Source organism: Nomascus leucogenys, chromosome 14 (assembly GCF_006542625.1).
Source record: "Nomascus leucogenys isolate Asia chromosome 14, Asia_NLE_v1, whole genome shotgun sequence".
Classification (NCBI taxonomy): Eukaryota; Metazoa; Chordata; class Mammalia; order Primates; family Hylobatidae; genus Nomascus; species Nomascus leucogenys.
Window position 1 is genome coordinate 87516132 of NC_044394.1, and position 27585 is coordinate 87543716.

Sequence of the window (27585 nt, forward strand, 5' to 3'; positions counted from 1 at the left end):
CACAGCAAGTGAGGGTCTGACATGACTGCCGGGCCAGCCGTCTCCCCACTGCCAGGTGGCCCCAGGCCTGCCTCCCTCCAGCTCAGGGCTCACTGTCTGCAGTGAGAGGAGGGGAGTCACAGGTGCCCTAAGGTAGGACAGGTGCGTTCAGAATGGGTACTGGGTGCCTGGGATCTGCCCCTTTCCTAGAAGGCGTGAGGTTAGGCGTGACCCCACTGGCTCTGCCTCTGACAGTGGCCACTGGCAGCCCATCCCTCTTGCAGCCAAGCTCACCTGTGGCTTATCCTGGTAAACTGAGCTTGATCCAGGGGGCCTCTGGAGAGTGTGGACTCGGGGCAGGCCAGTGGGTGTGTGTGTGGCCGCCGAAGCTGCAGGTGTGTGCACAGTCACAGTGGTGGAACAACGGGCACTGCCGAGACCTCTGCCACATGCTGAATGGGGCAAGGAAGTGGGGACCTATGCACGCCTGTCCCATGGGAGCGAAACACGTCAAGTCCAGTGTGTCCGGGTACAGGGAGGGGAGGATGCATTGTGGCCGGTGCCCGTGTCCCCCACCCCCATCTAAGTATCCACAAGACCAGGTGCCTGTGGCAGGAGGCTGGGATGTATGATGGGGTCTGGGGGCCAGCAGGAGGGCAGGAGACGCTCCTGGAGGCTCTGGTTGGATTTCCAAGCCCTGGGCAGCCAAAGAAGCCTTCCCCGGCGCGGAAGCCTCTGCGTAGATGCCCTCATTACATCACCGACATCCCTGCCACTGAGCCGGCCTCCCTTAGGAGAGGCGCTTCTCTGAACGCCAAACAGGACAAGGCGCCTTCCGGTCGGTCGGCCGCAGAGCTGGCGGAGCGGCTCCTCCTCTCCGCAGCGGCCGGAGGACGGAGCGGGGGCAAACGGAGATTCCAGACCCCTAGGCCGGGAGCAACTGCTGGCAGCTGGGAGGAGGAAGGGCGCGCAGGAGCCCGAGCGTGGGAGGGCGCGAGGGAGGGCTGCCCCGGTGCCGGCGGGCGAGGGGTTAAGTGTGGGATCAGCTGTTGTGCCGTCGCTCCGGATTCTCTTCCCTCCGCGCGGGGCTCCGTTTGATGTTGGAGTACGCCAGGGACTCCCCCTCCCACCGCTACACACGCGCGCACACGCGCGCACTCACACACGCACACGCACCACTCTTTGCAGACAGCGCTCCGGAGGCTCCAAAGTGACTGACTCCTGCTCTCGCCCGCTCGCCCGATCTCTCGCGCACAGTCTCTCTGGCTGTATTCTCGCGCGCGCTCTCTCCAGCCTCCCCGCCCGGGCAGGGGGAACACCCGGCAGAGGCGCGCCGCTCTCATTTCGATGCCTCCCTCTTAAAGAGCGCCACGAGGGGGAGGGGAGGCCCGGAGGAGGAGGAGAGAGACCGGGAGGGCGCCCGGGAGGCAGGGCGCGCGCACACTCCGAGGGACGCAGCGAGCGCAGAGCCGCCGCCGGGCGCCCCCCTGCCGCCCCATGCTGTGCTCCATGGCGAACTCGGGCTGCCTCCTGCTGTCCAACTCCGGCAGCCTGCTCCCGCACTCCGTACCCTGCCCGCCCGCCTTCCTCTACCTCCAACAGGTAAGCGGCCCCCCGGCCCCCGGCCCGGCGCACGTGCGCCCAGCGCTGCCGCCCACGCCCCGCACTTGGCCGCCTCCGCTGCCGGTGGCCCCCGCTGCGCTCCCCGCGTCATGGCGCCCGGGCTGGGGTAGGGGGAACTGCGCCCCTGCGTGGCGGCCGAGCGCGGGGGCGCCCAGGGCGCGCGCGGCGCGGGGCGGGGGGGGCCGGAGTTCGGGGCGTCGCTCGCAACTTTTCCGAAGGCGCGGGAGGGGGCGGCGGGCGGAGTCTCCGGGGAAGTCCGAGGGGAGGGGGCGGGGGTTCTCGGCGCCCGGGTCACTTTGGGGAACTTCGCGCCGGGCCGCTGGGGACTCGGGGCGGGGAGCGGGGCATCCTCCCCGGCAGCGTCGGGAAAGCCGGGGGGCGCGCGGAGGCGGCGGCGGGGGCGCCGAGCTCTGCTGCAGCGCAGACCGCGCGCCGGGCCTCCGGGGAGGCGGGGGAGGCGGGCCACCCGCTTGGCAAGGGAGGCCCCAGGAGCTCTGGCCGGGGAGGGGGCTGGGGCCAGACTTTTGCAATCTTGGGGGCTGCGCAGGAAGCTCCGGCTAGCGAGTTGGGGATGGGTGGGGGCAGGAAAGTCAGCGACTCTGAGCCCCCAGATCCCCAGGATGCCCCGTGGGGAGGTGCGCACCGAGCATCAGCAGCCGCCTGCCCGCCGGCCGGCCGGGGCGTGGGGGGAGGGGACGGGGGTCCTGCGCTGTTACCCAATGCGGAATTAGTGCGGTCCCAGGCCTGTACTGGGGACAGAGGGGGACTCCCTCGTCTTCCCCAGGCCCCTCGGCCTCTGTGGGCCGCAGTTCCCGGCGCCAGCCTGGCCCGGGCTTCAACACTCTGGCCTCACCCACCCTGGCTGCCCACATCTCTGGGCCTGCCCCTCCCTCCCGGCTCTGTGGCGTCTGCCTTGTTTTCGGTTCCCACCCTCGCCCTCTGCTTGGGCCTGCAGGGGTGGGGGCGGCTGCTGGAGGAGCCTGGTGGGATTGTGAGCGCTTCAGGCTGCATCCTGGGGCCTGCAGGGCCCAGTGAGAGGGGTTCCCATAGGACCCGTTCTGCACCCTGTGTTGGGGGCTTCGAGACTGGAGAGAGAGGGTACAGGGTGCCCACCCCAAGGAACCTGGCCAGGCCAGGCCAAGAGTCTCCGTGAAGATGTCTCCCCACCCCCGCCTCCATGCCCACGTTGAAGGAGGAATGGAGAAGAGTGTGTGTGTGTGTGTGTGTGTGTGTGTGTGTGTGTGTGTGTGTGTGTTTCTTGGAGACAATGAGAGACACCAGGGATCTGGGCCTTTGGGTGATGGGTTCTTACCCGTTTGTGCCCCTTGGCCCTCCAAGGAGCTATAGAAGGTGGTTTAAGGAGGAGCAATGGATAGAGAAGGCAAAGATGGGGCCTTCTGAGCTGGCCCAGGGCAGGTAGCCCCTGGGCACTTGGGTCAGCCCGTTACAAGGGCCCATGCATCAGGGACTGCCAAACATAGCAGCTGCAGAGGGACAGGGGGACTGTGTGATGGTCAGGAGCAGAGGGTGGCCAGCAGTGGCAGAGGGTGGCCGGCAGTGGCCTGCAGCCCAGGGCCCTTGATCTTTGGTGCCACCTTCCCAGGACCACCTGTGACATCTGGGGACTCCTGGACACAGCCCAGGAGCCACTGGGGAGCCCCCAAACTGACAGGCAGGAAGTCATCCAATCCTAGGCCATGGCCATTGCCCTACATTCCCAGTTGACCCTGAATCACAGGGAGTCAGGATAGGCCTCCGAGGTCAGGTTCCCAGCCTCTCCCGGTTTTCCGTGAGCATAGGACTGACTTGGGAATCTCTGGGATGGCCAGGTGAGGTTATTGGAGTCAGATCTGCCCTACAGCCACCCAGGCACGGCAGGAATGTCCCAGGCAGCAGGAAGTGCAGCTCTGGGTTCTGCAGGTAGAGTGTAGGATTTAGAGTAAGGGTCCTGGCCTGGAGACCAATCCATGGTTTATTGATTCTGTTGTCTTAGTGACTTCACCACTCTGAACCTCAGTGTCTTCCTTGGATGACATAGTTCTCACAGGCTGAATGTGAGGGCTGAGTTAAGATGAAGTAGAGGGAAGCCTCCGAAAACTGGCAGCCACACATTTGGTGCTGTCTTGATGGAATTAGACCAGCGCTCATAGTTGGGGTGAGTCCACCAACATGACCCCCGGGGAAGACACCCCAATTTCTCCAGGGCTAGGTGAGTGCATGCCTGACTTGTGGCATTTGGAGCTTTCTGTAGGGGCAATGGGAAGGCAAAAAGATGTCCAAGGAGCCATAGCCATCCTGAATTGTCCCTGGGAAAGCCAGAGCCTGGCATTGCACCAGGCTTTGAACATTCACTTTCCTTCCCTCGCCTGCGGCTGTTGTGCTGGGGTGGTTGGCCATGTGTCTCAGTGGACTTCGGAAAGGTCTAGAATGCAGCCATTTCCTGGCTATTTGTAGGTGTATGTTTTTAGGGGAGCAGACACAGCTGGGGTGGTCCAGAACTGTTACGAAACAAATAATGACATTTAGTTTGGGACCCCGCTTATCCCGAACCACCTTTGGAATGAGCCAGAGCCTGCAGCAGCCCCTGGAGGTAGAGGCCGCAGGAGGAGGGGCCTGGGGCTGTACCCGGCCAGGCCTCTAGAAATGAGAGCTGGCGGTGCTCCAGCCTCCCAGGTGGGGGCTGCAGGTCCTCTGCGTGAGTGAGTGTTGGCACCATATGTAGGCTGTATATTCAATCTCAACAGCACATTTGATAACAAGAGCGGGAGCAAAAGACGTGAAATCAAGCAAGACAGGAGATGTAGTTTGAGGCGCATTAAGATGCAGCATTTAAACAGGCACGCTTTGTAAGCCTATAGTCTTTCAAACTGGAAATTACCAACTAAAACCTCACCCAGCGGAATTCCGTTCTACTGAAGCATTAGCCTTTTCCTGCTGCCTTGGGTTGGACCCTAGGTAGGCTGGGGATGGGGTGTGTCCCTCCTGAGACACAACAGTTCTGTGATTAATTAGAGGCACTTGTTGTTGGTCCCTCTGTCTTCTCAGCCCCTCTCCCAGCAGCGGAGGTGATATTTCTGAGTTTTGACCATCCCGGGATGATTTCGGGTCATCCGACACCAGGAGAACTCCAGCTGTGCGTTGGGCTCTGGCGTTTGTTAAGAGCTCATGAGGGGTGACCCTGGGCCGCACTCACTTCATGCCCTTTGAAGCTTTCCTGCCCACTCAGCCCACCTCCAGGAGCCCCACTTAGGGGCCGGCCTAGCTCCCTGAAGGGCAGCCCGGTGCCGTGGTCCCCCCACACCTGACCCCTCCTAGGAACCCTGAAGCTTTTGTCGCTGATGCATTGTGGCCAGTGAGGAGGGTTGGGGCTGATACTGGTCACCTTTCAGGGCAAGAAGGAGCTCATCTGAAAATCTAGACCATCAGCAGGACTCCCTGGGAGGCCCCGGCCTGGGATCTGTAGAGCAAGTTTGAGAGGATAGGAGGAAAAAACCCCCAAGCTCGAAAAATGGGATTTTGTCACGGTAATTACTTTATTATTAAACTGCAGTGTCCTATAAAAGAGAATCTTATTCCATCCGATTGCAAGCCAGTAAATGGTTCTGGGAGAGAGGGCTGTGAGTGCCTTAAAGTATTGTAAGGGGAGGGGCGGGGGCTGGCCGGGGGGAGAGGGACCGGCCCTGAGAGGACCTGGGGCCTTCCTGGGGGGCACGTCGTGAATTCTGTTGCTTTTGCGCTCCGTGTGTGCTCAATCAAGGTGAAATCACAGATAGTCTCCCTTGCCGAGGTAAACATCACCAGGCACCGGAAGCTTCTGTGGAGGATGCGGCGTTTCCACGCAGCTTCACGGTGCCCAGCAATTGCTTCTTGGAGTTGTTGATAGCAGAGCACGTTCCCTCTTGTTGTGGAACCCAAAGGCTCCGCCAAGGGGCCGGGGGATTCTAGGGTCTGTTTTGAGATTCATTAGGAGGCACTGTTCTTATTAATAATCATTCTCTCTTCCCTCTAAGGTAGCAAGGCTGCTAATCACAGGCATTTTTAATCAGGATTAATTACTGTGGCAGACGTAGCACCGCCCCTTGCACCTTGCATTTAGTCTCTGTTCCCTGGGCTGTTGATGCCTCCCCTGTTGACTTGGTGGGATTCCAGGAACCCCATCTGAGACACGCTGGTTCACGGGTCAGCATGGGTGGCTAGACAGTATCCCACCACTGGCCAGTGGAGGGAGGAGGGCACTGAACAGCAGCTCGTGCACCCGCGGCAGCATCCATTGCTGCCCAGGTCTGGTCTGCTGGCTGCAGCCACATCTGAAAAATCGTCCTGTTCACTGGAGAATTTAACCAGACAAGTAGTTGAGGTCAGGTGATGTTTATTCTGAATGAACCCACGCAGCGGCCCTGCGCCCTCACTCCCTGGGAAGGATTAGGGGGAAAGGATGGCACTTGGTCCTTGCTTTGAGCCACGCATCTGTACAGGTGAAACCTCTTTACCCTGATGTCATTTGGTTACTGAAGTAGCTCGGTTACATTTGTGGGTTCTTCCCCAGTTTCATTCCTTGGCAGCTGACGTTAGTTCTGGAATCTGCTGAGGGTGTGGACATGCACGTTTTCAGTTGGAGAAACCGAGGCACAGGGAGGTTAGGTCACGTACTACCTCGGGAAGCTGCTGAGAAGCAGAACCTGGATTCCAGCCCAGGCAGCCAGATTCCAGAATTGGGGCTCGAGTCCATGTCACTTTCTCCTGAACAACAAAGATTCGGGAAGTTCTGGTCCTTTTCCAACCACTTTTCTTGGCCGTGTGCAAAAGAAAACATGCATTATCTGGAGGCTTCTCGAGGCTTAAGCTCTTTCTTGGCTTTTCCTGCAAGTCTTTAGCCTGATCTCCCCTGAACTCTGACACCCAGCGATGTTTAGGAGATTCCTTTGGGTTCAGAAAAGCGGAAGGGTCCTGTCTCGGAAACCTCCACGTGGTGTCTTGTTCCGTGGGGTGAGTGGGTTTCTCTGAGCAGGGAGCTCTGGCTGGCTGGACACAGGATAAGCATGGCTGGTGTACGTGGCGGCGGGGAAGGAGCCCATAGGAGCCAGGCTGTGATGGCCGAGGAGAAAGATCCGGCCCTGGGCACAGATGGGGGCTGCTTGGCGGAGGAGCGGCGGGTTGCTCAGTGTTGAGACTCGGCGGGGCACGTGGGCTGTGCACAGCCAGCAGCCTCGGACCTCCAACTTCCCTGGGGGTCGTCCCTGCCCAGAGACTGGGGCTCCTCCCACCGTGGACAGATGTGTGTTTCTCAGGGGCTGGAGAGGGCCAGGGCCAGGGATGGTCCAGGCAATGGGGAGCAGCTAACTCTGCGCTTGATTGAGGGTGGTAGGATTTTTCAGGTCCATTAAAGAGGCTGCAGAACCTCATCTTGACAGCTGAGCAGACTAAGGTTTGAATCATGTACCAGTTCCCAGGAACCACTAGTAAAATCTCCCCCACCCCTGCCCACGGAGGGTCTAGGAACCGGGTCCACCTGCACCCAGGCTCTGGGATGGACATGGAAAGAATGCCCATCCCGACCTGTCCCACCTGGGGCCCCGGGCTTGGAGGGCAGCATGGGTGTGCCAGTGTGCCCCCTGGCTCTCCAGCTGGTACGGGCCAGAGGAGCAGGTCGGGCTCGCGGAGGGGGGTAAGCTGACAGCCATTCGGCATGCTGGGAGGTTAGCAGAGGGCAGGGGAGAACGCTGCAGCCATGCAATGAATGTGCCTCTGGCCTCTCCTCTCCAGCCTGGCACAGCGGGGTATCTGCTGCCCGCTAGACCTGCGGGGCAGACGCTGAGCCACACAACTTGGGAAGCACAAACGGCTGCCGTCCTTGGAGAAGGTGGAGGCCAAGATATCCCAGCCCACGTGCCCTTCTGTCTCCTGTCCTCTGGTCCTGGGGACACAAACCAAAGGTGGCTTAAAGCAGAATATCAGGTTCCAAGGCTGGGGAGAGGGCGGAGGTGAGAGGAGGAGGCCAGTGGTGGCCTTGGGCCAGCTCTGGGGAGGTGCTTGCAACCCCTGGCACCCAGCTCAGCCCAGGCTAGGCCCATGTGGCACCGAGGCCAGGACAGACAGTCCCATGGGCAGGCATCCAGAGGGAGGTCCAGAGCTCCTGGTGGTGTGGGACCCAGGGGGCATAGTGGGGACTGGGGGAGGGCAGTGGATTCCGACCCGGTCGGGGACAGCAGCTGGGACCTCCGTGAAGGAGCTTGCAGGTCACCGTCTGTCTCTTCTCTTGGCTTCCTTCTCTGGAGCACCTGTCTCGGAGCTTCCTAACCGGCCTTAACCCTTTTTCTTCCGCCTTTATGATCAGCTGTGGCCCCTAGAATTTTCCATGCTTTTAATCTTCTCCCTTTTCGCCTTTTTCTTCCTTCCCTGCGTAATTTCTCTCCTCTCTGCCACGGTCAATTTTTTTTTCTCTGCTTCTCTCCTTCAGGGAGAGCCACCCCTACTTCCTCCCGGAAGGTTCCAGCCCCTCTTCGTCCCCCAGGCTCTAACTAGGCCCCTGGGCAACCCCCTCCAGCCAACCCATCCACCAGGTGGTGACTTGGCTTGTCAGGGGCTGTGCGTATCTTGCAAATTGCATTACTCGAGGCCAGCAGGACTGACTCCCACTTCTTGTGTCACCAGCACAGCTGGAATATGGCCTGTGGTTTCACAGTCCCTCCGGGGCAGCGAGTTCAGCTCTGGAAGGAGACCCAGTTGGGGCTGGGGGGCTTGGGCCTGGGCAGGAAGCCTGGGACTGCTCTGCTGAGCTGCTGGGCTCATGCCATGGGCCCTGCTTGGGGGGTGCTGGGGGCTCTGGTGCCAGCAGGTCCAGCTCGAACTGTGGGCAGTGGGTCCCTTACCAGCTCAACAGAGATGGGCCCGACAGCCACAGAAGGGCAATGGAGCAAGTCTTGTCTGCTGGGCCCAGACCTCTGTGGGGCAGGCAGGGTCTTTGTATCCAAGGGCCATGCCCTCGCCCTGGGGTTGCTGCACAGCTCAGGGAATTGACAGAAGAGGAGAAGGCAAAGAGGTGGGGTGTCACCATCTCCAGAGGACCCCCTTCCGCAAATTCCTCATGGAGCTGCCGTTTGGGCCAAGCACCGCAGTAGGCCCTGAGTTTAGAGTCCGGAGTAAAGGACCCTGCCCTGCCCTTCCTGGGGTTCACAGACACAACTGCAGAAATTGGTCCCCAGGGCGACAAGCACATCTCCCCGGCGCTGGCGGTGAGGGTGTGTGCGAGCCCCCAGGAGGTCAGAGAGAGAGGGGAGTCCACCAGCCGTCTTGCCCTTCCAGCCAGGGCATCTGTGTCTAGGTCTCTGAGGCAGGGTTTTACACCTCTCCAGAGACCTTTTGGGGCTGCAGAGGCTACTGCGCCCCGCAGCTCGGACCTGCCGCCCACCACCACTCTAGGCCTTCTGAACAGCCTCTTAATCACCCTCAGAGGCGCCACCCCAAGAGCCAGCAGCTCAGGCGTGCCCAGCGTCTAAGCTGTGGTGAGTCAGCTTCAAGCATCTGACCCTGGGGAGCTCATCCAGGGAGCACTGGGGAGCCAGGGCAGCAGGGCAGGAGAGGGGTGGTCTAGGCGGTGTGTCTGCCAGGCCCTGGACTGCCTGGAGACAGGAAGGAGGCTACTTCATCACACTCCAGTGGGCAGCACACCCGCGGGAAAGGACCCCAGTCACCCCACCCTCGGCCAGCGCCCACACCGGGAGATCCTGGGAGAGTGACTGCATGCCAGCCTTGGGAGTGGCCATAGGTCAGTGTCCATCTGAAGCCGTTATGACAGGGACTCCAGAGGAATGGGATGGGTGGGGTAGTCTGCTGTCCTGGGCCCTTCTGGTGACTGGCCTGGTGGCCTAGCGTGAGCTCCCTGTCCCTGGATCCTCAGTTTCCTTATGTGAAAGAGCGAGGATGCCAGTTGGGGAATGGCAGGTGCTCAGGGTCGGGACCTCACGCTGCCCAAGCACTGTTCAGCCAGGTGTCCTTTGGCCATCGCCAGGTACGTGCACCTGTGTGTCAGACCCCCGTGAGTCACCGCTGCCCTGGCAGAGTTATCATGTGGGTGGGGAAGGGAGATAGAGTGTCGCTAAAGAGGCAGATAGACCTGCCAGGTATGGAGGAAGAGGAAGGAAGAGGCAGGAGGGGCTGGGGCATGCCTGGGGGACAGCACGGGAGCCTCGGAGAGGGGCAGAGGAGGCCCTGACCTGAGGCCTGCAAGCAGGGGAAGGAGGAACCGTTCCAGGCTGAGGCCACTGTGGATGAAGGTGCATTTTGCTGGGATTCATGGCTGTCAACCTGCAAGGGGACACTCAGCTGTCCTGTGCCCAGGTCGCCCGCTCCTAGGCCTCAGTCTCACTTAGACAAACATCACCTGCACCTCACTGTGCCAGGCCCTGTGCTAAGTGGGGCAGGTATGTTGTGTGTGCATCAGTGTATGTGTGCGTGTGAATGCATTGTGTGCATGTGTCAGTGTGTGTGTGCGTGCAAGTGCATGTGAATGTGCATTGTGTGTGTGTGAGTGGTTGTGTGCATTGTATGTGTGTCGCTGCGCGTAAGCGACTGCATTGTGGATGTGTGTCAGTGTGTGTGAGTGTGTGAGTGCGTGTGAGTGATGCGCATGTGTCATTCTATGAGTGCATGTGAGTGTGCATTGTGTATCAATGTGTGACTATGTGTGCGTGTGTCTGTGAGTGGGTGAGAGTGCATTGTGGACGTGTGTCAGTGTGCGTGTGTGACTGCATTGTGTGCATGTGGTGTATGTGAGTGTGCATTGTGTGTGTCTGTGTGTGCATGTGTGCGTGTCTGAGTGTGTGAGTGCATTGTGGACGTGTGTGTGTGCATGTGTTTGTGTGCACGTGTGGCTGCATTGTGTGCGTGTGTCTGCACATGTGGCTGCATTGTGTGCATGTGTCTGTGTGCGTGTGAGTGACTGCATTGTGTGCGTGTGGCATGTATGCGAGTGCGTGTGAGTGTGCATTGTGTGTGTGCCTGTGTGTGTGGGACTGACCATAGGGCAAGGCGGAGGACAGCCGAGTGACAGTGAGCACTTCATCCCTGCCCCAGGAGACCTTCTACCAGGTGTTTTCACCCTGGAGGTTTCCCTGGTCCCCACCACCAGGCCAAGGGAGAGGCCCTGTTGTCCCCATTTGGGACTGAGACGCTCACCGTTTTCCTCTGCGTCTCCTGGTGTAGCTAATAAGCGGATGGGACTTCAGAAGGAACTAGACCAACAAATTCAGGGGAAGCAAAAGGAAACAAGATCCAGTGACCCTGGGATCAAGGGTAATTAAGATGTCGCTGGCACCTCCACCCCCCGACCCCCAGCAGGGCTCCACTTCAGCACACGGTGTGTGCAAAGCTCTGTACTCAGCACGGGGAGAGGGTCCCAGGATGACCCATGGAGAGTCCATCCTGATAGGTGGATGATGAAAAAAATGCAGCCATCTCCAGCTGCACGGCGAGACACGGTGGGAGAAGGCCTGGGGTAAAATCAGCAAAGCCTGAGATCCAGGGGTGGCTCCAGCTCACCGTTTTCCTCCCAGGCCCCCTGCCCTATCTCCCGGTGAGCAGACGGGATGGGGTCAGAGCTACCCAGACCCACTGGCGCATCCAGTGCCGTGCTGTCACTGCCAAGCCACTGTGTGTTTCGGAAGGTTGACCAGGAAGATCAGCTAAAGGCATCAGGGACATTTAACTGGGATCTTAGCTGACCATCTTCAGAAGTCTGCAGGTGGGCCCCTTAGAGATAGTAGGCCCTCCCCACCAGGCAGCACAGGGCTAGCAGGACCAGAGGGTGGGATGGCAGCGGGAAGACGACCTCCAAGGACGTCTCCAGTGTTAATGCCTTTAGCATGAGCTGTTTCTTGAGGTGTAAGTTCCCTATCACCAGAGGAATTGAGCAGAGGCTGGCTGGCTCCATGAGAGGCTCCAAAGCAACGCTGTCCAATGCAAATACAGTGCTTGCCACAGGAAAGTTTACATTTTCTAGTTGTATGTTTGTATGTATGTATGTATGTATGTGACAGTCTCGCTCTGTCGCCCAGGCTGGACTGCAGTGGTGCAATCTCGGCTCACTGCAACTTCCACCTCCTGGGTTCAAGCGATTCTCGTGTGTCAGCCTCCCGAGTAGCTGGGATTACAGGCGTGCGCCACCATACCTGGCTAATTTATTGTATTTTTAGTAGAGATGGGGTTTCACCATGTTGGCCAGGCTGGTGTCAAACTCCTGACCTCAGGTGATCCACCCACCTCGGCCTCCCAAAGTGTTGGAATTACAGGCATGAGCCACCTCACCCGTCTAGTAGCCATTTTTGAAAGGCGAAAAGAAACAGATGAGATGAATTTCAATCATATTTTGTTTAACCCAGCATACCTCAAATCTTATCCCCCAGAATAATCAGGGTGAGATAAACTATTAGAGATCGTTAACGTTCTTGTGTCTGTACTGTCTTTGAAATTGGGTATAGATTTTACACAAACAAAACATCTCTGTTCAGACAAGCCACATTTCCAGGATCCATAGTCATATGGGTCTCATGGTTAACGTACTGGCAGATCTAGAGCATTCTTTTCTGTTGGACATAGCAACTCTAGGGCTTTGATACTCCCTCTGGTCCTGCAGTAAGGAAAGCCAGCTAGAAGCGCAGACCCTCCGGCTCCCCAAGCCTCCTCCCTTGGAATCGCCATGAGGTGGAGGCCCAGGGAGTCACGCTGGTCTAGAACGTGGGGAGCACCAGGGGGACGTGGACAGGGTGGCCTGGGAGAAAATCCCATAGCCACAGGCCTCAGACCAGACTCAGACCAGTCCCCTCCCAGCTCCTGCACCAGGCAACAACACGCTGTGTCTGTGACAAAGTTTCCACCTACCTGTGGCAAAGTGGGCAAAATCAGAATGATGTAGTCATGGTTTTCATAAAGATGTTTACTTTTTGTGTTGAAATGCCCATTTTTGTGATAGTGATATCTGCTGTTCATTTTTTAAATGTCCTTATTTGGGAAAATAAAAGGTTGGCGAATCTCTTTTTTTTTCTTTCTTTTTTTTTTTTTTTTTTTTTTTTTGAGACAGACTCTCACTCTGTCACCCAGGCTGGAGTGCAGTAGTGTAATGTCGGCTCACTGCAAACTCCACCTCCCGGGTTCAGGCAATTCTCGTGTCTCAGCCTCCCGAGTAGCTGGGATTACAGGTGTGTACCACCACCCCCGGCTAATTTTTATATTTTTCGTAGTGACGGGATTTCACCATGTTGGCCAGGCTGGTCTCGAACTCCTGACCTCAGGTGATCCGCCTGCCTCAGCCACCTGAAGTGCTGGGATTACAGGCGTGAGCCACCGCACCAAGCCAAAGGTTGGTAATTCTAATGGATCTTCCCCCTCCTCCACGCTTTTTGAATTAAATATTACAGCTGGGTGCGGTGGCTCACACCTGTAATCCCAGCACTTTGGGAGGTTGAGTTGGGAGGATCACTAGAGCCCAAGAGTTTGAGACCAGCCTGGGCAATGTGGCAAGACCTTCTCTCTCTCTTTTTTTTTATTTATATATATATAAAAAGTAATTAAATGTTAGTAATTAGTGTGATTCAAAAGTCTGGAAACCAGAGATCTAGCGCAGGGGTCTGTGAAACAAATCTGTCCCACTGTCTGTTTTTATTTTTTTAAAATTTTATTGGAACACAGCCATGCTCATTTGTTCACGTGTTGTCTGTGGTAGCTTTTGCCGGGCGACAGCAGAAATGAGCAGTTGCAGCAGAGACCATATGGCTGGCAAAGCTCTAAATATTTGCTCTCTGGCCCCTCGTAGAAAACGTTGGCCAATCTGGCCTACAGCAGACCTGTCCGCAGATGTCATCGTGATGGAGGCACGGGCGATGTTAAATTTTCTAATAGCTGCATCTACAAAAGTAAAAGGAAGCAGATGAAATTTGTGCTAATGACGTGTTTTGTGTAACCCAGTCCAAACTGTTTTCATTGCAACATTTAATCAATATACACATGATTGAGATATTTGGCATTCTCTTTTCATGCCGAATCTTCAGAATTCACTGTGTAATTTTCACTCACACCCCACCTCAATTACTCAACAGCTACGTGGGGCCAGTGGCTGCTGAAGTAGACAGCTCACATCTAGAAGGAATAAGGCTTATCTCCATCGGAGACCTAGGCAGGTGTCTCAGGAGCGGGGCTCTGCCCTCTGTGTTTGGGGTCTGGACCTGTGGCAGTAGATCTGTGAACAGGACCATCCACACGGAGGCAGCAGTTTACATGGAAAGACACAGGGTTGAGTGGGTTCACGGGGGTTCCTGGAGCACCTGGTACCCAGGGGTGAGGGAGGGAGTGTTTCGGGCTCTAGGCTGAGAAATGTTGGCTTTTTCCAGTAGGCAGTAGGGAGACACAGAAGGTCTTTGAGCAGGGAGTGACAGGATCAGATTTACAAGTAAGGAAAGTTCATCTGGGATGGAAAAGGAGGAGCCAGAAAGCTACAGACCAGCGATGGCCGGAACAGGTGTGTGGGCAGGGGCAGCAGTAGGGGGACAGAGAGGGTGAATGGGGAAGCTTTAGCAGGAGAGGTATACCTGGGAGGCCTAACGGACAGACCACAGAGGGGTCCGTGTAGAACAGCTGGTTTCTGGCTTCAGGACGGTGCAGATGCGTGGTGGATGGGATACTCGAGCCTGCACTGACCAGGCCTTGCCCCCCAGCCCTCAAGAGCCCCAGGCCCTGGCTCCCTGGTGGAGAAAAGACCTTCCCTCCCCTGGCCCTGGAGCCCTCCCTCAGACTCCAGGCTGGGCTGCAGGCCCCCAGCAGGAGACTCTCAGGTCCAACTCCTTCTTCTCTCTCCCCTCTGGCCCATTTGGCTGGACTGGAGCCGGTACCCCAGCCAGCCATGAACACTTGGCCCTCCTGGAAGCTTGACACCGTTAACCTGTTGTTCTCCATGAACATCTGGCCTGAGCCCTGCTGCAGCCAAGGCAGCCCCTTCCGGACCCTTCCCCTTCCTTCCCTCCTTCCCTCCTTTCCTCCTTCCTCCTGCCTTCCCCCTTCCTTCCTTCCCTCCTTCCTCCTCCTTCCCTCCTTCCTCCTCCCTTCCTTCCTTCCTCTTCCCTTCCTTCCTTCCTCCTCCCTTCCTTCCTTCCTCCTCCCTTCCTTCCTTTCTCCTCCTTTCCTGCCTTCCATCTTTCCTTCCTCCCTCTTTTCTTTCTTCTTTCCTTTCTTCCTCCCTCCCTTCACTCTTCTCCTTCCTTCTCTCCTTCCTGCCCTTCCCTCATTTCCTCCCACTTTTCCTCCTTTTTTAACTCTCTCTTTCTCTTCCTTTTTCCTTCCTTCTTTTCCTTCTTTCCTTCTCTTCTTCCTTCTTTCCTCTCTTCGTTTACTTTCCTTTTAATGATTTGTATCTGTGGGCTTTACATATCATAACATTTACCCTTGTGAAGCGTACAGTTCCATGGTTCTCAGTATATTCTCAGCGTTGTGCAGCCATCACCACTTCTAGTTCCTCAATATTTTCACCATCTTAACAGGAACACCATGCCCAGTGGCAGCCACCTCCCGTTCTCCCCACCCAGCCTCTGCGCCCACCCATGTGCGGCCTTCCTGCCGGCCTCTGTGGATTTGCCTTTTGGGGCTGCCTCATGCCACGGGACCACACCAGATGGGGCCCTCGGTGCCGCCTCCTGTTTCTCGAGGGCTGCAGTGTGCAGGGTCCCATGGTGGGAGGATGTGGACTCTGCACTGAGGGCTTGCAGCCCTGGCGGAGACAGGCGGGGTCCTGGGTCCTAGGTGGGGTGTGTGATCTTAGCTGGCTCTTAGAGGGGTCTTGTGGAAGGAGTTTGAGGGCCTGTCCTGCCCGCAGTGGGTGAAGGAGCAGGGGAGGAGGAAAGGGACTGCCCACCGCACAGCCCAGGGGTTGGTCCCTGCCCTTCCCCTGTATGGAATCCTCACTGCTACCCCAGCATCTGAGTTCAGGGTGCCTAAGGTGTGTGAAAAAGAAAAACCCAGCCCCTCCAGTGAAACCCAGGTTGCCAACCGCCCTGGGCCCAAGCAGAGGTGGGCACCCCCCTGCATGTCTGAATCGGGGCTGTGAGTGCTGCCTTTATCCCTCTTACAAATCCCAAGTAGGAAATGACACCGGGATTCACACAGTCCCCACGGATCCGCCCTGTGCAGCTGGGCTCTTTCCTGGGAGCTGAGCAGGGCCAGGGGGCCGTTTGGAAGGTCCTCCACTCAGTGGCAGCGTGGCAAGGGCCTGCATGCGTGTTTGGAGTGCTGGTTGTTCCCAAGGGTGGCAGACATGTATCACGGCCATGTGTCTGGGGCCACAGCTGCATTGCTACGGATCTGGTACCATGAGTACCGAGTGGGCTCTCTGCCCTACCTGCATGCATCTGCAGTGCCTTCATGAGCCAGGGCCAGGCGAGGGTGCACCCGGCGTGTAAGCCCAGCGGGAGGCGTGTAAGCCCAGCGGGAGGACAGGGTGAGCTGGGAGGATGAACCAGCAAATGGGCCATGTTCCCAAACACACTGGCTGACAGAGGAGACCACGGCTCTGTGTCTGCTGGGCCACCCGCAGAGAGGCCGCAGCCCTGTGCGGCTGGCCTGTCCAAGGGCCTTCCCACCTCAGTGTATTCATCAGCGGATGTGGACAAGCAGGCCAGGCCGCCCACGCCTGCTCAGTGACCCCTCTCCCCTCAGAGCCTCAGTTTCCTCATGGGCCAGTGGGGGTGAGGACACCTCCTGGCTGGCAGGGTCAGGAGGCCACAGGACATAGGGCGGCTGTGGGGCCAGCCCCCATGGGCACGGGCCTCTTCTGTTCTCTTAGGCTGTGATCTATGACATCAGGAAGAGAAATTGCTAAGATGAGGTCACAGAATGTGTAGTTTATCTTGACTATTTCCATTTGGTCAATTCACAATATAAACCCATACTCAGGCAGGTGCCATGCAATTGTGCTATTCATGAGTTGGTGGTGGGGCTTATTTTAATTTAGGGTTGGACGTATGCTTTGGAGGCACTGGTTGCAGGTTCCCTGCCCGGTGGGGGCCCCACCCACGGCAAGCCGTGCCTGCCTCTTCAGGGCCCTGCCGGTCAGGGGTCAGGCAGCAGCGTGGTCAGGGCCCTCAGGGATGGACCTCCAGAGCGAGGGTCGGGGCATCAGAGCCCTCTGGGCTCCTTAGCCTCTGAGCCGGCCCCACTGTTTCAGGACCCTGTAAATAAAGTGCCAACCATCCTCCCCAATTACCCACCCCTCACTCAGCCCTGGGGCTGGGGTCCAGCCAGTGACCCCCACTGCCCCCCACTCTGTGGTTGGAGGTGAAGGGAAGGGCTTTGCCCATCTTTGTCCTGCCCCCTCCTCGGAAATCCATAGAGCCTTTGGAGGCTCTGTGCTGCCCCTGGATGGGTCCTGGATGAACTCTGAGAGAACCCAGCACCCCAGAGAGGCAGCTTCCAGGGTCCCTGGGGCACCTCCAGGCCCCGTGCTCTGGCTCCAGGGCGCCCTGGACCCCAGGTAGGGCCAGGGTTGAAGAGGCCCCAGGGCAGCTGACGGGGAGAATTTAGAGCGAGAAATCTAGACGGGTGGCAGGACTGCAGGGGACCCACCAAGCACCCTCCCTCTGCGGGGGCAGACAGACTGCGGCTGGGGCTGTGAGTGAGCCCAGGGTGAGGGAGACAGACCAGAAGACGGGCTTGAGTGCCCTCATCTGTAAATTGGAGTCCTCAACCCCGCCAAGCCTGTGATGGCCAGAAAAGAACTCCATGACCCATGGGAGGCTGCTGGGGGATCATGCGGCCCCACTAGAGCCAAGGTCCCATGGACCTACAGCCCTGACATCAGCGCCTCCTTGGAGGGTGCTCTGTAGGCCCCCAGAGCCTGATAGAGACCCCAGAGGGAGAGAAGGAGGGGCCCCCAGAGCCTGAGACCCAGAGGGAGGGGAAGAAGGGGCCCCCAGAGCCTGATAGAGACCCCAGAGGGAGAGAAGGAGGGCCCCCCAGAGCCTGATAGAGACCCCAGAGGGAGAGAAGGAGGGCCCCCCAGAGCCTGATAGAGACCCCAGAGGGAGAGAAGGAGTGGCCCCCAGAGCCTGATAGAGACCCCAGAGGGAGAGAAGGAGGGCCCCCAGAGCCTGATAGAGACCCCAGAGGGAGAGAAGGAGGGCCCCCCAGAGCCTGATAGAGACCCCAGAGGGAGCGGAAGAAGGGGCCCCCCAGAGCCTGATGGAGACCCTGGGGAGAGAACAAGGGAAGAGGGGGTCCAGCACTCCCAGAGCCTGGCACTGTGCCTGGCACCGTACCTGGGCTTGTTCAAGGGCAATGTGCCTGGCACTGTGTCTGGAAGTCTCTGACTTGAGCCTTCAGCAGCCCTAGGATATGGTCGATCTTCCCATCTCACAGAAGAGAAAAACTGCGGCCCAGAGTGGCCGAGAAGGTTGCCCTTGTGAGCGTATCTGTGGTGGGGGTGGCGTGCCCACCTTGCCGGGGGTCTGGAGAGAGCTGGGCTCTCTGGATTTCCTCATGGTCCCTTGTTTGAGGCTGTCTCTAGGCCCCCGAGGCAAGGCCACTTGTCTGTTCCCCTTCTTATTTTTTAACAGCTTTATTGAGGTGTAATTTGCGTACTGTAAAATTCACTCTTTGGAAAGTGTGCAATTGAGTGACTTTTAAGAAATTCACAGTTGTGCAACCATCCCAGAAACCAGTTTTTGAATTTCCATCACCCAAAAAGTTTATTGGCAACTTCCCTTTGTTTCGATTCTCCCGCTGAGCCCAGCCTGGCATCCACACTCTGACCTGGCTTGGGCCAGCCCTGGCAGGAGGGGTGGGTGGGCTCTGAGTGGCCTGGGGGCTTCCCTCGGCCAGGTGGATGGTGAGCGTCAAGGGCCTACATCCCGACCTGTGCGTGTTCATAGGGGCTGGGCTCCTCCTCTGGATCTCAGTGCTGGGGTGTTGGGCCTTCACCTTCCCTGAGGCTCTGCCCTCCCTCGGGACCCTTCCGAAGCCCCCTCATTCCCTTCCCCCATCTCGGCTCCCCGTGGGTGGCTCTTGGACTCCCCTTCATCTGTGTCTGAGAGCTGAGCCTACTTAATTCTTTTGATCTTGGTTCAGACATCAGCCCCTCCGGCCATTCCCATTGCTGCATGGCTGAGTCTCGGCTGCCTGAGTTGGAGCCCGGGGCGGCCACAGCTCCTGGCGGGCTCCCCACAACTGCCCTGGCCTCCTTTTCTGAGCATAGCTCCTGCCAAGGCTGCCCTCCCACGGGAGGCTGCGCTGGGGGGTGCAGGAGGGAAAGGAGCCCCTCCCACACTGGTGTTTGCTTGGAGTTGCATCCTCCAGTTTGTCTGGGGCCCAGGTTCGCCCTTACCTGCCCCGGGGGGGAACAGGAGGGGTGGGCATGGGCCAAGCCCAAGTTTGTATCCATCTGTCGTACCTGGTTCCAATCACAACTCTGCCGCACGCCGGGTACAGATCTGTGCAACATCTCACTCCAGCTCCCTGGGCCTCAGTTTCCCTCTATGTAAACCCAGGGCCTGTGGGCACATCCCTCCCCAGCCAGTGCATGCGGGTGCCCTGCAGGGCCTTGGCTCACAGTGTCTTCAGCAACTCCGCCACATGTCACCGGCTCCCAGCCCTGCTGCAGGCAGAATGCCCACAATCTCAGGGCGTCTCATGGTATCTGCTGCTGCCCTGCCCTCCTTTGGGGGGTTCCAGGTAGGCATGGGATCCCCAAACCAGGACTCAGCCCCTAATGATCCTGTGACCTGGCCTAACTTCTGGAAGCTTCCAGAACCTAGGGGTGGGGCATGTTCTGGACATAGATCCCAAGCCCTTGTGCAGGTCTGAAGATCGTCTCTGAGGCACCTGCAAAAGGAGCCAGGGACCCCGGCCGGTGAAGCCAGAATTTCTCCAGGGGGCCCCGGAGCCAGAAAACAGGAGAGCACTGAGAATGGGATTTAGAAGTTCATCCTGTCACCTCCCGGGATGGCTGGCGTGGAGGAGTCGGGATGTGCACCTGCCAGCTCTGCCCAGGGGCCCCGCCACCTGTCCCCCAGAGGGATGGGACCCCGCTGTGCCCTCCTGCGGCCTCCCCAGGCACCCCCTCCTTCCCAGGCTTTCCCAGCTCAGTCTAAAATGAGAACCCAAGGAAATGAGGAGCCAGCACTTCATTTGTGCGTTGCATTGTGTTGGGGGCTCTTAATTAGACCTAATTAGACTAATTAACTTTCAAATGAGAAACTCGGGTTTTTTCCTCCTCCCTCCCTCTTTCTCTTCACTCCCCTTTCAGAAGATGACACAAGGATAAATATTTGAATGGCTCACCGCAGCCTGGGAGGTGGAAGCCAGCCCAGAGGGCTGCGCAGGAAGGCGCTGGAGGGCAAAGGATACCAGCCCATGTCTCCCGCCTCTCATCCCTCCCTGCTGCTCCGCATGCCTCCCCCTCCCACCCTGCCGGTGAGGTGTGGCCCGGCTGCTTTTGTTCAGGGGCCATGTCAGAGACTCCTTCCTCCTGGCTCTAGAAAGATGAGCGTGTGGTCTGATCTTTCCTTAGCAGATGTTATTCTGAGGGTTCATTTTCTTCCCATCACTAAGGGTGGAAAGATGAGTGAAACGCTGGGTCTCTTGGGCGATTCTGGTGCAGGGAGAAGAGGGGCGAGGGAAGTTAAGGGTGAGCTCTGCCTGCTAGGGCCACTGCATTTTCTGCAGCTTGGCTCCCCCTGGCCCTCCCAGCCCGCTGCCCAGGCACATGGGAAGAGCAGCTCCTGGGGCATCAGGGCAGCCACCACCCAGGTGAGGCTCCCAGGAGGGTGCCTGGACCCCCGGCCTTCCCACTTGGGACCTCCGCTGCCCTCGCCAAGAGAAGGGCTCACCTCCATGAACTGAGGAGTGCGTGCACTTTTGTCTTGCTCCACCATGCTGTGGCCGCATCTGACGCTGGGCCTCCCACCAAGGGCCAGTGGCACCGTTTTCACTGGCACAGTTGGCCATGCGCCAAGGCACCCAAGGTGTTAATTATGTAACACCTCCCCCCAAGACTGAAGGGGTGAAGTGCCGCCCACCCCCAGGAGAGTCTGTCACCAGGCCACAGAGCCCGTGTCCTGCACCCAAGCTCTGGACTCCACAGCCAAAGACAGTCCAGCACCTGTGTCTTGGGGGTCCTCAGGGTTAAGTGGGGTGACCCCACGAGCTCAGCACGGTGCTGCCCACAGGAAGTCCTCAGCCTGTTGGCTTCTCCCAGCTCCCCACTACGCCCTAACCTTGGACTCCTGAAGAGCAGCTGCACTTTTCTGCCCGGGCACTACCGCCACTGCCCCTGCCAAGTGGGGACCCTGGGGTGCAGCCATGCCCACCCCTTCTGGAGGCCTGGGATCTCTGGGATCTTCTTGGCCCGTTCTTTCCCTCCCCCATCCCAAACCTTGAGCTTCCCCATCTCGCCCTTTTCCGAACCCTGGCGCAGAAGGATTCCTGGATCCAACACCTCCAGCTTCTGTATTCATTTCCCCGCTGCCTCTGTCTGAGCTGCGGGGTGGAGGTGGGCCTGCCTGCAGAGGAAAGCAGGAAGCTGCTTCTGCTGATATTCTAGAATGTGCTGTATGGTCAGGCTGCGGGGCAGGGGGCACGGTCCACCCTCCCGGGTGCCAACCCCCTCCAAGTGGCCCCAGCCTGTTTGCATGGCTCAGCATAAGAGTTCAGGAGGCTTGGGCTGGGTGGGCTCCAACAGGCCTGTCTGGACACCATCTGGCCCAGAGACACCCACAGCACCTGGGCAAGGAGGAGCTGAACGCAGGAGACCCGTTCTGCATCTGGCAGTCCCAGGTGCGGGGGAATGCTGGGGTCTCAGGTGCCTGAGGGAGGTGGGGCACCCTGTTGGCAAAGCTTCCACCTCAGCCAGGAGGGAAGCAGGCAGGGTGCGGGTGGGTGGGGGGCGGGCATCCCTCTAGGCCTTCCCCACCTGGGCAGCTCTGCACCCAGTGCTGGGTGGGCAGGGCGAGGAAAGCACCAGGCTGGCCCAGGCAGCAACAACTTTCCCGCTTCCCATCCTGCCCTCCAGCCCTGGGACTTCCCTGATTTTTTATGTTGCCAGGGTTTCTGGGGAGAATGTTCTCCTGAATGACAGGATCTCTGCAAACCAGAGGGGTCTGGGGCAGCGTCAGAAGGACATTCGGATGCCCCAGCCTCTCCACTCTGCCCCACCGCAGCCTGAAGAGCATCCCTGGAGCCTTGTTTCCGGGATCTCTCAGTTCCCCCAAAGGCTTGGGGTCCACACCTCCCCTCTTGACACCCTCAGAACACTGAGGCCGTGAGGCCCCGGGCCTGCGGCTTTCCCCAGGCGGGACAGGAGCGGTTGCCTCCTCTGTGACACTTGGGGTTCAGCCTAGTGTGTTGCCTGGCCCCAAGGAGGGAGCTGGCCAAGGCCAGAGAGGAACCTGGCTAGGGCCGGGTGCTCCCAGGTGAGATGGGGGAGCAGTGGCCACACCCTGGCCAGAAATTGCTTTTCTCCCCCAGCTTGAAGCACTCTGTTTCAGGTTGGCAGTGAGGTGGGCACAGTTTTGGTCCTGCCATCACCCTCTCTCCCCGAGACTGCCCTGGCGTGCCTGTGCTCGGGAGCACCCGAGAGCTGCATGTCACAGACCTCGCTCTCCTCTGTGACTTTGTCCCTCTCCAGGTGGCACTGGAAGATGTTCGGAAAACTGCAGTTTGAGAACCGCTTCATCAGAAGCCGTGCCACTGGCTTTTTCCATTCCAGCACCTGCTTCCCCAAGCCCTGAGCTGTCCTCTGCTCCTCCCTGTTCTCCCAGCCCTGCTCTCTCCGCCGTCCCCTCCTTCACCTGCCGCGGGAGACCCCCGCCCGCCCGCACCACCCACAATACCCGAGGGCTTTGTTAGCACAACTCAGTTCAAATGTCTGATTAGTCCTTAGGAGATCGAGGGGTCAATTTTCCACAGCTCCTTCCTCTCCATTTAACTAATTTAACTGCACAATTGTTACAAATTTCATTTTATTATAGCCCCGCTTCTCAGTCCAATTGAATTACTAAAATCTCATTTTCTCAGAAGTGCTGAATATGTAATTAGAGGAAAAATTATGCTCCTGCCGGCCTATTAGGATGGCTCCATGCATGTGTGCTCCATGTGACATGTGACAGCCACACTGACGTCCTCCGTGTGGTGGGCCTGGCTGGAGGCAGGCGAGAGGCAGGGCTGCGCGCGGCAGTGCACTCACCGGGCTGGGGACGGCCTTGTCCGACGTCTCACCTTGCAGGGTGGGCCCCGTGCTCCGTCTGGGTGAATGAGAACATGTGTGTGCAGGTGGCCCCATAACTGCAAGAGGGGAAAACCACATTAACTCCCAGATTACAAATTAAACAATGTCTGTGGGCCGTTGTAATTAAAGAGAAATTCAATTCTCTTCTAATGCCCCATTATGTCTGGCTCTGCAAGGTAAAGCTGGGATTGTGCCGCTAGTTTAATGGGACCAGAGGTTACAAGGAGCATGAACATTACCCCGAGATTTGGCCTCCATTTTCTGCCTTCCAATTCTCAGCAGGAGCAGCTGGGGGCGGAAGGCTGTGAGCGGTTTTGTAATCTGTCTAGTCCTGAATTTCCTCCCATCCCTGTCCCCCAGAAGTCCCGCTGGGGCCTCATAGTCTCCTTCGACTGTTGTGGGTTGATTGTGGCAGGAAGCTCTGGTCCCTGCAGAGTGTGGGTGTGGCCAGGCATGGTGGCTCATGCCTGTAATCACAGCACTTTGGGAGGCTGAGGCAGGCAGATCAAGAGGTCGGGAGTTTGAGACCAGCCTGGCCAACATGGTGAAACCCCATCTCTGTGAAAAATACAAAAATTAGCTGGGCGTGATGGTACGTGACTGTAATCCCGTCTACTCAGGAGGCTGAGGCAGGAGAATCGCTTGAACCCGGGAGGCGGAGGTTGCAGTGAGCCAAGATCGCGCCATTGCACTCCAGCCTGGGTGACAGGGTGAGACCCTGTCTCAAAAAAAGCACACACACACACACAGACACACATATACACACACAAATGGAATAGCCACAACCGGAAGAGCAAGGGCACTTCAATCACCAGCTGTGAGAACAGGCAGGCCAGCTTTGGGGCCTCCACACACCCCTGAGGGGGTTGGGTTGCAGGAGGACGCATTGTATCTAAAAGGTGAGGCCACTGCCTGGAGCAGCATCCCCAGCTGCTCTGCGGAGACTGAAGTGATGGGATCTGGGTGTGTGCCAGAGCCATGCGGTGCTTCCAGGCCTCCATGAAGTGTTCATTGGCAGCAGAGGATGGGCTTCATGGGGCCTCTCAGCATCCCTCCTCCAACCTGACCTGTCCCCTGGGCTCTGCGACTTGACTCGTGCTGGCCCCTTTCTTGGCTCGCTCACTCTTGTGCATCCTTCAAGGCTCCAGTTGAGCCACCTCCTCCAGGGAGCCTCCCCTGAGTGCCTCAGGCTGGATGACCCCACCATAACCAGGCTTCGTTTTTTGTCCTGCTACAGATTATCTGCAGAGGGGCTATGTTTCTAACCTCCAGATTCCTGGAGGGCAAGAACCACATAGATATCTTCCTTGCCTGGGTGTTGCTAGCAGTTAGCACTGTGTCCAGCCCACAAGACTTTTTTTTTTTTTTTTTTTTGAGATGGAGTCTTGCTCTTGTTGCCCAGACTGGAGTACAATGGTGCGATCTCAGCTCGTTGCAACCTCTGCCTCCTGGGTTCAAGTGATTCTTCTGCCTCAGCCTCCTAAGTAGTGGGATTACAGGTGTGCGTCACCATGCCTGGCTAATCTTTGTATTTCTAGTAGAGACAAGGTTCCACCACATTGGCCAGGCTGGTCTTGAACTCCTGACCTCAAATGATCCACTCACCTTGGCCTCCCCAAGTGCTGGAATTACAGGCATGAGCCACTATGCTCGCCAAGATGTTTATTAAAAAAAAAAGAATGAATGAATGAATGGGGGAATCCCAAGTCCTGCTGTCCCTTCTCAGAGAGTTTTCTGGCCCAAGAGTTGTTTGAGAGTGGGCAGGTGGGATGTGGGGGTGCCCTGGGAGTCCGGGCCTGCTCCAGGGTGAGTTTGGGATGGATATACGGCAGGAGGGACAGCTGCAGGCTTGTGACCGCCCCACATACCAGGGACCGCCCAGCTCTTAGAACTTAGGCCCTGGCCTTATAGGATAATTGAGACCCCATCCAGAGACCACGTTGGGTCTGTTGTGCTCTGCCCTGCGGCTTGAGGTGGGAGGACACCGCCATGCTGTCTGCTGCACGCTCGCATGTTCGCGCCTTGCACCAGTGCCTGCATGGCCCCCAGGTCCACCTCTTGGGTGCAGGGAAATGTTGGGGTCCTAGGCGTCAGCCCTGGCTCCAGGCCACCTGCATCGCCCCACATCTGGGAGGACATCATGAATCACACATGGATTTTTCCTCCCGGCCTGGAGCTCTGTCTGCGTTCCCTAATCCCCAGCTTCATCTACTCACGGATCTCAGGAGAATCCCCCAGGGCCGGAGCTAGACAGTCACTTATTACTCAAGCAGAGCGTTCCTGGGGAAGGCAGTCCTCGCTGCCCGTTGGCCCTTCCTGGGGCCGGGGAGGCCCTGAGCAGAGCTGCCCTCCATTTTATCTGCACTTCAGAGGGCAGTGGGGGCTGTATCAACAGTGCTGGGGAGAACTGCCCCGGGACGCTTTAACACTCGGTGGACACGCGTGCACCCTTGCTGAAGCCTCTGAGCCATTTCGCGGCTCATCCTATGAGGGAAGTGGGAGTAGCGACCTGTCCTCACCCTCCTCAGCAGCTGTAGGGTGTGAGTGTGGAGGTAGTGTATGCGTGAGTGTGAGCAAATGTAGTGTGTGTGACCAATGTGTGTGTGTAAGTGATGGTTGCACGTCACTCTGTGTGTGTGTCCCCCAGCTGCGGGCATGCAGCCCAGGTGTGGGCACGGTCCTGTGCATGTGTCCCTACCACCCCAGTTGAACTCTTGAGTGTGTGAGTGGGTGGCAATCAATTTCCTGGGTTCAGCTGAGACCAGGTGACCATTTTCCCAAAGGAATATTGCTTGAGAATGAAGGGAGAACGCAGGGGTGTTCCAGGAACCTCCGGGAGCCTGCCACAGATGCGTGTGGAGTCCAGCCCTCCCTGTGCGCCCAGGCTTGGTCCACAGGATGGCTTTCCTATGCAGCTTGGGCTAAGCCGGGGGCTTTGGTCTCAGGGCTCCTGGAGAGCCAGGGCCGCAGGCAGGCATGCCCCTGAGCCATCTCCATCTCTGGCTATAGAATCTGTGAGGAGGAACTGCCTGGGCCAGCTCTACCCTCAGGACTCTTATCCCAACCTGCCCCTGCCTCCTGGCCTCCTCTCAGTGGACACCTGGGCACCCCCAGGTCAGCTCACCTGGTGCTGGGCATTGAGTCAGAGCCTCCCTGGCCACCCAGCACAGCTCTTTGGGTCTCTGCTCCCCAACTCACACAAACTCCCACTACCCACCCACCACGGAGATGCCCACTCGCTTCTCGTGTGGCCTCAGTAGCTGCATCACCTTGGTGCCTGGGTGGCCTTGGTGTCTCTATCTGTGAGCTGGATATGGCCTGCAGCCTCGCCTTCACTGTATGAAAGCGCTTAGTATATAGCAGGTGCTCAAGCAGTGTCGGTTGGGGCTTACAGCACACTCCACGCTGTCCCTTCCTTTGCACCCCTGGAAGCCGTGAATGTCCATCTCTGGGAGCCCCAGTAGCCATCCTGGGGCAGCAGTTGGGAAGTTAGAGAAGGGACTGCCACGTGGGCTGAGCCCGGTCCCTTTCTGGGTCCCTAAAAATCGGTGCTGTGCCTACAGCTGAGCTCCTGTCGACACACCCATGCCCTGCTCAGCCCCGCAGCCCTTTTTCACTTTACGTTTTAATTTCTCCTCCCAGAAAACAGTGAGTTCTGAGCCCTAGCCGCCTTCCTTGCCAGCCTTGGTCGGGCGTCCTTAGCAAGGGCAGTCGGGAGCAGACCCTGCCTGCTTCTGCTCCATTTGGCTGTGTTTGTAGGGGCTCTGGTTGGGGTGTTCGGGAGTAAGCTGGCGTGAGAGCTGCAAGCGAGATGCCCAGTGTCCCCGGCCTCAGAGGCGTGGGGAGGTGTAAGAACAGGAGCAGGTTTGCAGTGCCCCCGGCAGCCTGCTCAGCCTGCTGCAGGCTCTTCACATCTTAACCGGCTCACCACAGCCCGAGAGGTGGGCACATTGCTATCCCATTCTACAGTAGAGGAAACTGAGGCACAGAAGGCATAGGAAGCCTGCGCAGGGTCAGCCGACTAGTAAGTAGCCGTATTGGTCTGCCGAAGACCAGGTGGCGTAAACAACAGGCGTTTCTCCTCTCGCAGTTCTGAAGGCCGGGAGTTGGAGATCCAGGCGTGGGCAGGGTTGGTTCCCTTGGAGGCCTGTCTTCCTTGGATTGTGGATGGCTGTTGTTGCCGTGTCCTCACTTGGTCGTCTCTCTGTGTATGTCTGTGTCCTAATCGCCTCTTCTCGTAAGGACGCTGGTCATATTGGGTTAGGGCCCACCCTAATGACCCCAGTTTAATGTAATCACCTCTTTAAAGGTCCTGTCTCCACGCACAGCCACGTTCTAAGGTACTAGGGGTTAGGACTTGAGCGTAGGAGTTGGAGCGGGTGATACAGCTCGGTCAATCTCAGCAGCAGAGGCAGCTCCCCAGGGCTGTCCAGCCCCATCCGAGCTTGCAGTCGCCTCCCCCGTGCTGCGTCTGCAGACGTGCAGTGACCATAAGCAGCACTCATTGTTCATCTGGGGCTGGCCAGCCAGGGTGTGGGGTGCCCTACGTCATCCGGGCCACCATGTGCCAAGCTGGGTAGAACATGGCACTGCCAGCCTTAAGAGGTGGTGGTGGGGACAGCGTGGGCCTGGGAGGGACTGTTCATGCCCTGGCCTCTGTCCCCCCTCAGAGCTGGCTCTCCTAGGACAGGGAGAGGGGCTATGCTCAGGGCCCAGGGCATCTCAGC

At 58.1% G+C, this 27585-nt stretch overlaps 1 protein-coding gene across 13 annotated transcripts in view; it reads left to right on the forward strand.

Annotated features, from left to right (window-relative positions):
- Positions 1-27585, forward strand: part of RBFOX3 (RNA binding fox-1 homolog 3) — a 519986-nt gene that overhangs the window by 423633 nt on the left and 68768 nt on the right. Inside the window, exon 1 of one of the 13 annotated variants that reach the window (XM_030828184.1) lies at positions 667-1581. The exons of the other annotated variants lie outside the window; for them this stretch is intronic. Within the exon in view, the coding sequence (XP_030684044.1) occupies positions 1477-1581 (105 nt within the window). The 5' untranslated portion in view covers positions 667-1476. Of the gene's footprint in view, positions 1-666; positions 1582-27585 lie in introns of those variants that run through there. 13 annotated transcript variants of the gene reach the window in all.